Genomic DNA, 13,700 nt, shown 5'->3' on the forward strand with positions numbered 1-13,700 from the left:
GCAGCCCTGGTTTGCTCATTGAATTTCTCAGCAAGTCGACCAGAAGCGACACTATGCAGGGAAATTCAGGAGGAAAGACTTGGCAGATGCGGTGTTACCCTGACGCCCTGACGACGTGGGAAGAAGAAGTGCAGATGGGCGTGTAGTCCACGTTGTGCATACCCATGCCACTCGAGGCCGGAGGTAGAACTAGCCTACGTACCCTTTGTTGATAAGACAATTTTTATCGGTCTAGATGTAGATTGGTCTGACCTGTATCCTGCCGTTGCTTATATGTGCAGTTTCAATGTTCAAGGGCTTGCTACCAGGGTTGTTAAAAGCGGAAGCTGACGGGGATGGATTTTTGGAACAGGTGCGTGACACCCTCCTTCACTTGCTCTTGGGGCACAGCGTTAGAAGAGATACCGTCAGTTCTACAGGTACGGTTTCAATGCAGAACAAAATGATGAAATGGCCAAGATGTAGCAATGCAAAAATGGACAGCAGACAGATCACCACGAATAACGAAAATGAAAGTTTCAGCTGCAAATCATCATACCTAATATCATTTTAATTAACTCCAGTTATCTACCACATTAACCGAGTGAAAGGTGCTAAACCTAGTATGTATGTGCAGCACTCTTGCTCCCTCACCCATTGGGCCCGCCCTCCTCCTGACCGCTTTGTCGTCAAGTAATAATACAAGTACTCAAAATACCAGTCCTTGTCGAAAGTTTTGACAAGAACAATGAGAAACCAAGAAGAATGAAAAAAAAAGAGGCCTTGACTTTGTAGCCCAAGAATAATAAGAGTCCTGACGCCAAGCCCGTCTTGATAAACACAGAACAAAAAGGATAGACTTGCTTTTCCTGCTGAGAAATATGACCAGGGAGTGTAAAGACCAGCACTGGCCCAGGCGTCAAACGAGGGTATCATTAACCGTATTTAACATGAGCGATGCAATATTAGAATATGTACTGAGAAAGGCGCAGGTAGGATATTGCGTCCATATCCACAACCCCCCGGCCATAGGTATAGATCTTGTTGAAAATGCCGACTATGAATTTCATGTGGTTCATTGGTTTTGTTGAGCGGGAATTTGCAGCTTTGTCTGCTGGTTCGCTCCGTCTGCATCAGCATCAGTCTCGGCAGTGTTGGTCGCTGGTGGCATCTGCTCCTCCGATAACTTGGGAGGTGGTGTCACCGGTCTCGCCACTTTTTCCTCCATAGCCTCCGAAGTCGGCGACGTCAGCGAAATGTTCTGAAGGCCCAGACCCTCCGGTTTTGCGTCTGAAGTCTCTGCAGGTACATGGACCGTTTTGCTATCGGAAGACTCAGAGCTGACCTCCACGGTCGGATTAGAGGGATCCTGGGATTGCGGTTGGTCCTCCATTTGAGGTGCATCGCTTTTGCCCTCTTGGCTGGGCCTCGGGCTCTTCTCCGGTAACATGGGAGATTTGCCAATCAACATGGGTGTGGTAGGTACGACACCACCGCCAATGCGAGCCCAGAACATCTGCTCTCGTAGCCTTACGCTCTCTTCCCAAGCAGCCTTGACGGCATCTTCATCGTCAGTTCGCCAATGCCCATCTTTCAGTAGGCGCAAGAAGCCCATAAGATCGCAGGTTGCCCGAACGCGCACCAAACAGTACGACTTGCAGAGCGGGTATCGCTGCGCTGTGTCCGCATCGCTGGTGCGGAACCGGTAGGTCCGGAGGTGTGCTTCCTCTTTGCGGCTTTCCCCACATAGTGAACACTCTTTGAACTGCGGTTTCGTGATCGCGACCAGCGAGCCCGGAGTCGCGGGCGGCACCGGCTCGACAACTAGAGTTCCCTCAGTGATCGCGTTAATGACTGTTCGTCGGCTGAGCCATGACAGACCAGGCGCAATGTCAAGTCTGAGGGTCGGCTCTATGTCTTCAGACAGGACCCTCTTGAAGAACTTGGTATCTTTCAAGGGTGGCACTGGCACTGCCGCAGCGCCCGAGCCCGCGCTAAGGGCAGCAGAACCAGGCGTGTTTGGAGTTTGTGGTAGTGAGCCTGAGGATGACGTTGGCACCGTGCTTGCCACAGACGATGTAGATGCATTCGATGGGCTCATGGAGTGACCTGCAGTCAAGCCGAGAGCCGACATTGCACTTGCACCGAACGTGCCCGACGGGGGCCTGCTCCTGACAGACAGCCTCTTCGTTGTCTGCACTAGTAGTTTGAAATCTTCGTATGCTGATAGATCGGTTCGCAGGATCGGCTGGACAAGGTGAGTGAAGCTGGTGGGGTAGGATGGAGATACAGGTTCCGGTAGAGATTCCTCTGCAGCAGACAGTGGAGTGTCGTCGTCTTTGGAATCGAATCTGCTGAAACCAGGAGATGACGGCGCCGTCAAGGCATTCTGGTCCTCCTGGTCTAGGTGCATCTGCTCCATCACAGCCTTGAGTTCCGCCAACTGATCATTCTGCAACTTGAGTAGTGTCTCGGTGTTTGCAAGCTGTGATCGCAACTTCTCATTCTTGTTGTGCAAGATTTCTTGCTCCTTCTGTGCTTCCTCCTTGGCCGCAATCACCATCTTCTGGGCCTCCTCAAAAAGCTGAGTGCTCAACTCTTCCAACTCTTGTTCAATCTTCTTTTTCTGCTGTTCCATCTCATATCGTGCCTTCTTTTCATCAGCCACACGACGAAGCAAGTCCTTCTTCTCGGACTCGACCGTTTTGCGGCGCACCCAGACATCCCCGGATAGCATTTCTTGCTGCTCAGCGAGACGCCCCTCTAACTGCTTTATTGTTTCCCTTGCATCGTCCAGTTCCGCCCTAGCTCTTGATAGGGTGTCGTCGAGGGTAGTCTGGTGGTTAATTGCGTTGATGAGCTTTGTGCTCAAGGTTGCGACTTCTTGATCAAGATCAGAGTTGGGGCTTATCGGGCTAGGGAAGCTGTGGGCGCTAGCGGGGCTCATGGCCCTACTTCTGGGATCCGGTAGAGTGTTAAGGTCCTGCGAATCGTCAAAGTTTCTGGGAGTGGCTGCCGATAGCGATGGCGTTTTTGAATTATGGGCAGGGCCCAGGAACGTGCTTGCGTATGCTACGTCGGCCGACATATTTGGTGGCAGGTCGCTGAGCGACGGCGATCTGTGGTGATGGTGGGCTACAGTGGCGTCTGCTGCCTTGGTGGCTGCCGCCGGACTGGCAAAGCTGGAGAGCGACCTGAAGTGGCCGAAGGACCGCGAGGACGTTACGCTTGGGCTTTTGTGTTGGGTCCAGCCAGCGACCGTCACAAAGCTGTGGTGGCACGTAACGGTCAGTAAATGCCGCTGCTAACAAAGCCGAATTTGGTCGAATCAAATCGTCTGATAGAAATAAAAGAAGAGCTAGTACAAAGTGCGAGCTCTGGCTAGACAGTCCTGGGCTGAGGGCTGAAACCATATCGAGCATATGTTGCTGGTTGTGGTTATGACATTTGAAAGTGGGAAACGCGCGGTGACTGGAAACTGTACAACGGATCCAAGGTAACGAATTGACTTACGGGATGGAATCCAGTTTGGGTGACGGGCAGGAGGAACCTGAGCCAGAAGGCCGCAGTTCCAGGCAACAATCAATATGTATACCTCAAATAGAATGGTGGTACCCTTATATAAACGGCCACAAGTGTGCTGAGGATTCAAGTTGGCGTTTTCGGTTGATCGACGCAGGAGGGGAAGGTTCGTCGAGTCTGCTGGGACGATGAGGTAGACCAGGTCGGTACAGGGGATTAGTACTGAGGATGAAATCCAGACTGCGGGGAGCAGGTCGTTTAATGCTCCACCTGATCGGTGCCTTTGACTTTCCCAGTAGCTCCCGTCTTGACTGCTGTGAGCTTCAACGTCAAAGACCGTGCGGTGTTGGTGCTTAGATGCGTGGCCACGGAGGTCCCGACAGCTCATCAAAAATGGCGAATACCCCCTAGGTAGAGTAGGCAAGGTGCGGATAGAGGACCCAGTGATCGGGATTAGAGTTTAACATGTATGTCTTATCTCGAAGGGTTTTGTCATGGTCGTCTAGTCAATTATTTGTATGTTCGTCGGTGGGGATCGATTCTGGGCACTCTGTGGCGGAGGGGAAATGAATCTTCTTGAAGTCGCGGTATCGACTGAATTGATTCCCAGAAGTCGTGAACCATCAGATGCCGGTGACCAGTTTATTCAATGTTGGGAATTCGGCGGAAGACGGCAAAGTCCAGTCCGATGCAACCAGCTAAGAGACACTGACTTGCGCGAGTTGCAGGCGAAGGGCTAGCTGGGCCCAATAAGCCTGGGCAGCGCGTGCCAATTGAGGCTTAGCGGAAAAGAGGGGGCGACAGGCGAAGGAGGAAGTGGAGGTGATGGATGGATGACATGGGTCACGTCTGCCCGCTGGCCTTGCCGATTGGTTGCGCAAGGGTCATCCTTTGGCATTCCACTTGGATTTCAAAGTTGGCAGGTTGCCCTGGCTGGAGGGATTAGCTGATTCTCTACAGCATCTTGTGACAGATTAAGCAAAAATACAGTACAAAGTCCAACTGTTCGTGACCTAGCTATCTAATCCACTTGACACAAAGTGAGCGAAACAAACAGTATGTTTGGCAGAAAACATGGCATCAATGGCATCATTGAGGGTCTCGTCATATCTAGCAGAATTTGTGCTTCTTGTTCATATGGGGGCGAATAAAGACTTTCATAAGCAAGGGTATGTGTGAGGGGACACGCCGCCAAGGACCGCCACCTTCAGCTAAGGTAAACTGCCTTACACGTGACGTTCAATCACTGATTTTAATTTTCGGCCATTACTTTTTTTTTTTTTTTTTTGTTTCGGTCGATGCCATCGGTACAATGCCTATCCGTTGTGATGCTCAACTTTCGTGAGTAATGTTGGAAGCTTGTATTCGTGCATGCCTTTTATGCCTTGTTGGCAATGTTAAATCCTCTTTGTTCCATAACCTTGGCTGCCTCTCACATTGGAGTTTAGGCGATTCTCGTCTAAAGGCAATGCTGACGAGTTTGAACCCGCCCGTCTGGGGACCCCTAGTCTTGAGCCCCAGGAGCAGTTCCCTCTTGGACGTCATCGGCCGTCAACTGCAACAATTTGCAAGCCACCACCGTCGCACTCGTTTCTCTTAACGCGTGCTTCGTTTGTTTTAATGGCAATTTTCTTTTTTTTTTAACACCCAGGTACCCTGGAGATTGGCCATTGTAATCTGGCATCAGACTAATTTGGCAGGCTGTCACCTCTACTCTTCAGGGTAGCATCTTTACTCAGCCACCACCACAACACGAGACCTGGTTCGTGCCGGTTCGATTACCGTTTAACCTCGGTCGGAATCAAAAAAGAAATGGTCGAAAAGTCAATGCCAGACACGTCCACATCAACTTGGTCTAACCCGTCTGATCTCACAAGATTTCGCTTGATCTGCCTACCTGAATCAGGGAAGATCTGCGTCGGCAAACACCCAAGAAACTCGGGGAGGTTCCTTTCATCTGCAAGGAGCCGCCCTGAAATCCTCGCAGACATAGGCACCGTTTTCGTCCGGTCTCGGAGAGGTCGTCGCGTCGCAAAGAAAAGCAATTTCTATCTTCTTCAGCCATTGCCTGTATCGGGGATCTGATCACAGCCTTGTGGATTAGTTTTCTCTTTAGGAAGCCGAAAAGCAATTGTAAGTTCAATCTATATACGGCGTAATGTCCCATTTGCCGGTAAGTAAGATGTTACTTCGGAGTAAACTTGAACGTCCTCCTGTTTCGTGAATTCGTCTCCCAAATTAGAATACTTCGCTCCGTATCGATTGTATCCCCTAGTCGGCATGACCATGCCCTAACAGCCGGGGTTTTTTTACTGATCTGCCTCGCTTTCTGTTTTCAATCCCTTGCAATATGGGCAATCAGATCCATGCTTGCTGTTCCGACCTGCCCGCCAAGCCTGCATTACGGTAGTGTCCCGTCTCCTGTTTTCTTTTCACGCTGGGACGGTTGAAGTGTTAAAACTTGCAAGCTTTTGCCACCCTCCACTTCGACCAAAAGAAGATAGCAGGGTTTTCTGTTGCGACGATCACATCAGTCCAAATCCCTCGTAGGCATTTACGATGCACTAACTCCTTTCTTTAAGAAGTAAAACTGGCTGATCAAAACTCGGTTGGCACCAAGCATCGAAACCAACGAGCACAGTGAGCTGAGTTCATTGTCGGCAAATTCCATAAGGCTCTGAAACTATATCAGCAAGATGGACAGGAATGATGAACCTCAGGGGTAGGGTTCTGCGTATTTACTAAGTGGATAGGTACTTAAACTCTCAAGCCTCGAGACCGCAAGCCCTGCATCGACTCATCTTGTGCCTGGGTCCAGAATTTTGGTCTCTTCGATTTCTGTTTCCACTATCGAAAATAAGGTGCACAAAGCTGAGCGAGCAGCTACGGCGTCATGAGACAATCATTGTGGCGCGAGGTTGGTTGCTGCCCAAGGATATGACTGTATATCATGTCTTGTCTCGCGGAGGCGCGAGCTATCTGTCTTAGACCTCTGCCCTCGGACTTCACTTGCTGTTGGGGGTCAATTAGTGATTCAAAGTAGCAGATAATGACCTCGGTGCGAGCAGTTGAGTCTCGCGGGGCGGAGTTACGAGATCATCTATCTGGTCCCGGTTGAAGAAACTCATTACTAAAGTTTTTAGTGTTCCCCAAGCGAGGGTGTAAATTGATTCCATCGAAAGTCAATTGCACTTTTCGATTCGGATGTTCCCTGTCGAACGTCTGTATTCCAGCCTCGAGGAAAATTAACAGCCAATGAGCAAGCCATCGCAGATCAGCTATGATTAGTGCCAGTCAATCACGTGAGATTAGATAAGAAAGAACTTGAAGCTGGGGAAGAACTTTTACTGTAAAGAGCTGGCATGTCTTGGCAGCGGATTTCGCGTTCGCGTTTCGCCACTTTCATCGTGTTGGGAACATCTCCAAAGACTACCATAGCGTAGCCCACTCGCAAGTAGGACAAGATGCCACCCCATATTCGAGAGGCTTAGTGAGTGAGCTGCTGCGATTGCTCGTAGGATAGCGCCTGCTGTCGCATGACAGCCATTCGACGTCAGCAGTCATGTCGTCGTCCCCATTGCTCGAGCCGAAACGCTTCTTCCGCGATACCTCCCCGGCAGACGCGGCGGAGCGCACTCAGTCCCGGTTCACTTATCGGCAACTTTCACAGCTCGCCGCCTATTCGACATCATGTCCCCTTCGTGTGATTTCACACATCGATCTGGATGCGTTTTACGCCCAATGCGAAATGGTGCGTCTGGGTGTTACCGAGGACAAGCCTCTTGCTGTGCAGCAGTGGTATGTTGGTTTGACTCTTGACGCAGCAGCCCCTTGATATTGGACTCTCATCGAGGTCTTGGCGTTAACCTTTGACGCAACAAGGCAAGGGCTGATTGCCGTCAACTATCCTGCTAGAAAGTTTGGCATATCACGACATTGTACTATTGATGATGCACTTAAGCTATGTCCTGAATTACAAGTTCAACGTAAGAAAACATATTGTCCCGCCGTGAAATTCTTGCTTCTTTTGGTTTCTCGGCCCCTTCTGGGCTCTGAATCACACATGAGCTGTTTGGTTCCATACATCCGCGAAATTCCGGAGCTTGTACAAGTTTGCTAGCAATTCAGACTGACACAACGCAATACGTCAGACGTCGCAACCTGGAGAGAGGGCGATGATACTTGGGCGTATCGTGACGATGCAGCCGCAAATATTGCCACAGACAAGGTCTCTTTGGACCCATATAGACTGCAGTCACGAAAGATTTTGGCGCTGATAAAAGAGTGCCTTCCGCCTCACCAGTGCAAAGTGGAAAAGGCAAGCATCGATGAAGTGTTTGTTGATCTCTCGGCCAACGTACACTCGAAGCTTATTGAAAGATTTCCCGAGCTAGCTTCTCCGCCTCCAGGAGCTGACGCACATGCACGTCTGCCTCTGCCACCAGTCAGTGCCCTGGACTGGCAGGCAGATGCACTGATCGAGCTCGACGAGGACGAGACTGAGACTGATGATCCGGACTGGGACGACGTTGCCCTGCTCATTGCCTCAGAAATTACGCGCGACATCAGGCAGACGATATTCAACAGGCTAAAATACACTTGTTCCGCAGGCGTCGCGGCCAACAAGCTGCTCAGCAAGCTTGGATCTGCCCATAAGAAGCCCAATCAGCAGACAGTGATTCGTGCCCGAGCGGTACGCAAGTTCCTCTCGGACATCAAGTTCACCAAGATTCGCAACCTCGGCGGTAAGCTGGGTGACCAGGTCGTTGCAGCATTTGGCACCGAGTCTGTGTCTGAGTTGCTCGGGGTGCCCTTGGATCAACTGAAGCAGCGACTGGGTGACGACTCAACAGCGCTATGGGTATACAACACGATCCGCGGGATCGATAACAGCGAGGTCAACTCGAGAACACAAATAAAATCCATGCTTTCGGCCAAGTCTTTCAGGCCCAGCATCCACTCGATAGACCAGGCAAACAAATGGCTCCGTATTTTCTCGGCAGACATATTTTCTCGCCTAGTCGAGGAAGGCGTCCTCGAGAACAAAAGACGCCCAAAGACTATGAACCTACATCATCGACACAAAGGCCAATCCAAGGCACGATCGTGTCCGATACCCCAAGGGGTGAGAGTGCTCGACGACGGGGTGCTGTATGAGCTTGCCCAGAACCTCCTGAGGCAGATTGTGATGGAGGGCAAGGTCTGGCCCTGTGACAATCTTAGCCTGAACGTCAGTGGGTTTGAAGATGGCATAACTGGAAACATGGGCATTGGAGGGTTTCTGGTCAAGGGTGAGGAAGCACAGGGTCTTCGGTCCGTCAGCAGCCGGGATAGTCCAGCTGGGCATCAACAAACGCAGCATCAGCAGCATCACGACAGTAAACGACGCAAGACAAACGGTAGTGGGTTGCATCGCTTCTTTGGCAAGGCAAGTCAGCAGCGCAAGTCCTCGTCGGGGCCGGGCGAGGATGACGAGTACACGGCGAAAGCGGAAGGTAACAAGCGCCGGCCCCAAGAGGAGTTGCATCCGACAGATGCACAGGCTGAAGGCTCGATGCAAGACTGTATCGGATCTCCTTGTCCGCGTTGCAACGACGTCTTCTTTGATACGCCAGAGGAGCTGCAGGACCACCTCGACTGGCACCTCGCCAAAGACCTCCAAGACGAAGAGGAACGTGGAGCGTCTGCATTCGCTGCGCGGAGGCAGCCCACTTCGGCGGCACCGCCTGCGAAACCGCGGGGAAGGGGACGACCGCCCAAGGGGGCGGCGAAGCCAAAGACTGACCCTGGGCAAAGGCGGTTGAGGTTCGACTGAGACGTCGTGCATCATGAAGCGGCACGTGAATTGAGGAAGTAGCATCAGTAAGCCGGCATCATCACAAACTCCGATCCCGCTAAGGAGAAGGGGGAGCACTGGACAGTCACGACTATTCAGGTTACATTTGCATTGTTATCAAGGGAACATTCGCTGCATACTTCTTCCCAGGGGTCCAGCTGAAGCTTGGTGTCTACGGAGTACCGTGTAGCATTCCTTCACCGCTTCTGACGGTCGGTAGCAGATCAAGGGTTGTATTGGCCGTATTCTACAGCCGTTTGCCCGAACAGCATGCGGCCAGAGTTTAAAGCACCATGGAAATGATATATCAGAGGCAGAGGAGAGAACTGCTTTCATGTCGACCTTCGATTACGTCGGGCGAGCCTCTGAGACAGACTTCAACCAATCTATTATCTAACCAATTTATTACCTTGGCATGCAGAAGTGGCAAATCTGAGCCCTTCATCCCAATTATGAAATCTCGAATAGATTAAAATAGGGCTACGTAAATGATGTCAATCATAAGACAAAGTGTTAGTTGTATACCAATTGGCAGTAAGGCGGCATGCAGGTTAGTAGGATGATTTACTCAGTAACACGGCCGTTTCCCAATGGACTTTAGACGACTTTTGATGGCCAAAACCTGCATGCAAGGTTCATTTTCGAAATCGCTAGGGCTTTCTTGGCGTAAAATGCTGAAAGTTGCATCAGAGGTTGGAATATTCCATCCCGAAGTTGGTTGGTACGGAAGAGATTTGTATGTATACGTCAGGGTACCTGGGTGAGCCGGCGTGCAAGTGTGGCCTCCATTGCTGCGTTGCTGCCCAACCTAACAGGAGTTGCCCGGCTGTTCCCCCACGAAGGAGGAAAAAAAAAAAAAAACATGGACCTGGGTAAGTAAGGTACGTACTTTGGCCCACCAAGCGCGTGCATACATTCTCTCTTTTACACACAGGCACGCATACACGCGCGGACACACATACACACACGCATTTATGATGCCCACTCGAAATCCAATACAGAATTTGATCAGGATGCGTGCTGATTTGATCATGTTGGGTCGTCGAAGCTGGGGAAACAAAATACAGTCTTGGCAGCCTGTCGCAGGAGCCTGGATGGAGAGCTGCAAGTGTGCCTGCAAGCCCATCCTTATGCCAGGGATCCAGATTGAGGCGGGTCACTCCCAGATTCCCGGCCAAGCATTCGTCGTCGAGTGGGAAGGGCATCAGGCAGGTCAAGGCAAGTGAGAAGTCGACACGTCGCCTACCAAAGCTCTACACTCCATCCATGTGCATAGCAAGCGGCAGCTGGGCCTGCAGAATGGCGGCCTTTGCTTTTTTTTTTTTTTTTTTTTTATTATAGGAATTTTTGCAGATAGACCAAACACAGCACGGGGGTATCCCGACAAATTATCGCAAATGACGAGGGCTGCTGCACACAATTATTCCCCAGAAGTGCGGTAAAATGGCTGATGTATGTGCTTGTTAGTGTAGATAGGCGTTTTATAGCCGTTTTCCCTAACAGGGAAAAAAGACTGGTGCTCGGTTTGTGCCCAATCTGTTCACCGACAGATGATGTCTCCACCAATACTAATTTGCGACGCCACAGAAATTGGATTTTGCTAGCAAGTTCTCCGGTATCTAATTGTAGACCGAAGAACCTTTTTTGGGCAGCTATAATCAGAGCCCAATGATCATACAGTTGGGTTGGTGACCTAGTTTCCACGTCTTTGGTAGGTAATGATCAAACCCTACCAGCCTCAAATTTGGCAGTCGCAAAAAAATTGGCTGGGGAACCTCGACTTGAGGATGATGACACGGGACACTTGTTTACTGCCGCGAGAATTCTGCCCATCCTCTGACCACTACTGGGAGTGAAAGCCTGCCACCTAGTCCAAAATCATCCGTGACCAACCATTTTGCACCACGAACACAACCTGCGCGAAGCTGGCCATGGACTGGTGGCTGGCTGCTCGTTTATCAATCAGACCATAGTCTGGTTTGTTGTTTTTGGCATCAAAGTGTGCTGTGTCAGTTTCTTCCGTTGTTCTAGAGCAGTGACCGAACCAGAACCGTTTGGGCCATTTTAATGCTTTATAATGCGCTAAAAATCCCAAGGGCCGTTGCGTCACAGACGCCGCCTGTAACTGCCAAACAGTTGCCCATTGTTTCTGGTGGCAATGGCTGAAATTTGGAACGTCCGAGACAGAAAGTTGTTGTCGTCAGTTAGGCTGCAAGTCGTATCGCCTCCTGAGCCTTGCTTACGGAGTTCCAGCCCAAATCCATATAGCAGGATAAGAGGGCGGACGGTTGGATGAGGAGCAAAAAGTGTGGACCAGGGAGCAGGAAACTGGGCGGGCTTTCATGTCAATCTGTGCACGCGTGATTCTTCGTTTTTGCCCGTCTGGCCAGTAGCGGAGGAAGTTTAGCTTCCTGGTCCTTGGACCCACCCAGACCTCAGCCCAGCCCAACCAACTGACGAGCACAACCGCCGCCTGGGCAAAGGCGAGATTCACGTTGTTCATTTGGTCCCTTGGTTCCCCCCCCCACTCCTCCACCTCTCCTCTTTCGAAGGACTTTCTTCCTTCCCACTCTTCTCGACCTACGGCTCGATTTCCGCGCACTGCGATTCCTAATCCCTTACAACCATCTCATTTACCTGTCTGCTCATCCAGGAAGTATTTGTGCATACTGGCGGGCTGGATCTGATTTTGTGTCTCTTCGCGTTGGCGTTTTTGCCTTGCATCTGTTTCCTCATTTTACCGTCATAATACCCCTCTTCAACGGCAGCGTGCTTTCTATCCTAGAATATGGCTCACAACAACAGACAGCGGTCGTCGGTCGCCGCCAGCGTCCCGCCACAAGCTCCGCCACCAAGCACGAGGAACAACGAATACTTTCTACCAAGGGACGGTATCGATCGCGAAGTCATTACGGCCGACATATGTCGCTACCTCGGCAATGACGCTCTTGTGCGCCCAGGCCATCTCGAGGTACGCACCCGCAACTGCCGTCGAGTTTTATATGCGCGACAATCCGCATGTGCCAGTTAACTGACGCCGTGCAATATACAGAGGGACGGCCGCGTCGTTCAGGGCTACTACATTACCGCTTATAGGAATCTCACTAGCGTGCGTTGTCCCGGATATGCGTTGTGTTTGTTGCTGCAGAGTCGATGCAAAATTTCCCTCGACTCACCTGCAGACCGACCCGTTGAATCGTTTCATTAACAAAACGCACTTGGCATTACAGGCGATGATTGAGTCTCTTAAGGAGGACTCTCAAAAGTGGGTGGAGGAGAAGCGTAGGGCTCAAGGAGCTCAAGGAGGTACAAAATACCCAGGCGGATCTGCAAACTGCTCGGGACGAAAATCTAACAGCCCAACAGCCCAGATGCGATACATGGATTCATCACTTCGCAACCCAAATGCTGTATCACAACACATGACAGGTGTCGCGCGTGACTATCCAGATTCACAGGCCGCTTACAGCGAATCGTATGGTGCCGGAGGACAAGGCGGCTTCGGGCAGTATCCGTCCAGGGACCAGGGCTATGCTGCGCCGCCTCCCGGATCTTTCCCACCACGGGAACCGGTCTATGCTGACCGTCAGGACCCTTATGGAGCTCAGGCCAGAGCAACCCCCCAACAATATGTCTCCGCAGGTTATGGACAACAGGCCGATGGACCATACCATGCCACCGGCATGAACAGGCAATACGCAGCACCCCCAGCTCCCCAACAGGCTTACGGTGACCCAATGCAGATTACACCTTCATACCCCCCAACATCACAAGGAGGTGCATACTCCCCTCAGGCTCATCAGCAGCCATACTATGCCGGATCCGCGCCGCCACCAGGAGGACCCAGATATGATCCACAGGGAGGTGCAGCTACATCGGCACAGCCGATAGACGTCTTTTATGGCCGTGGTGCGTATCCAGCGACAACCTCCTCGGCGAACACAGCATCTGATTTTGTAGCGTCTCCGGCAGGCTCGACAGGACACAGCGCCAGTGGCCTAGAACAACAGTATGAACCAGACCCCACCCGCTCCCGCGCCTCCACCACCCCCTCAGCATCTAGTGCACGTACTCAAATGTCAAGCAGTGGAAGCGCACCCCCAAGCCGCCGGGAACAACATCCTAGGGACCATGCCCGGGACCATACTCGTGATCGGGAACGTGACCGTCATTACAGCACCACCAATGGTCGACGATAAGTCTGCGTAAGCAGATCTGACGCTGGTGTATACCAGTTGACCCCCCGCAAGCTTGTTTCCTCTGTGGACTTTAATTTCTTTGGTGTGAGTTGAAGACTTTGCATTTCCAGCAGGCTGGTTCCCCGGCCCCTCAGGATACCCTGTTGTTTATTGCTTCCTCCACC

At 51.4% G+C, this 13,700-nt stretch overlaps 4 protein-coding genes across 4 annotated transcripts; 3 read left to right on the forward strand and 1 right to left on the reverse strand.

Annotated features, from left to right (window-relative positions):
• Nucleotides 1-1,054: 1,054 nt before the first annotated feature.
• Nucleotides 1,055-3,392, reverse strand: PpBr36_09321 (uncharacterized protein; the record flags this gene model as incomplete). The annotated part of the gene is made up of 2 exons (XM_029896442.1): nt 1,055-3,248; nt 3,367-3,392. 2 exons carry the CDS (start codon nt 3,390-3,392, stop codon nt 1,055-1,057), a joined length of 2,220 nt encoding a protein of 739 aa, XP_029744689.1.
• Nucleotides 3,393-6,965: 3,573 nt separating this feature from the next.
• PpBr36_09322 (uncharacterized protein) lies at nt 6,966-9,316 on the forward strand (the record flags this gene model as incomplete). Its single annotated transcript, XM_029896443.1, has 4 exons — nt 6,966-6,991; nt 7,045-7,299; nt 7,384-7,487; nt 7,653-9,316. The coding sequence occupies 4 exons, from the start codon at nt 6,966-6,968 to the stop codon at nt 9,314-9,316; spliced, it is 2,049 nt and encodes a 682-aa protein (XP_029744691.1).
• A 1,115-nt stretch (nt 9,317-10,431) lies between these two features.
• Nucleotides 10,432-10,779, forward strand: PpBr36_09323 (uncharacterized protein; the record flags this gene model as incomplete). The annotated part of the gene is made up of 2 exons (XM_029896444.1): nt 10,432-10,555; nt 10,679-10,779. 2 exons carry the CDS (start codon nt 10,432-10,434, stop codon nt 10,777-10,779), a joined length of 225 nt encoding a protein of 74 aa, XP_029744692.1.
• A 1,346-nt stretch (nt 10,780-12,125) lies between these two features.
• PpBr36_09324 (uncharacterized protein) lies at nt 12,126-13,546 on the forward strand (the record flags this gene model as incomplete). Its single annotated transcript, XM_029896445.1, has 5 exons — nt 12,126-12,308; nt 12,390-12,446; nt 12,568-12,643; nt 12,704-13,246; nt 13,425-13,546. 5 exons carry the CDS (start codon nt 12,126-12,128, stop codon nt 13,544-13,546), a joined length of 981 nt encoding a protein of 326 aa, XP_029744681.1.
• Nucleotides 13,547-13,700: the final 154 nt, after the last annotated feature.

Source organism: Pyricularia pennisetigena (assembly GCF_004337985.1).
Source record: "Pyricularia pennisetigena strain Br36 chromosome 7 map unlocalized Pyricularia_pennisetigena_Br36_Scf_8, whole genome shotgun sequence".
Lineage (NCBI taxonomy): Eukaryota > Fungi > Ascomycota > Sordariomycetes > Magnaporthales > Pyriculariaceae > Pyricularia > Pyricularia pennisetigena.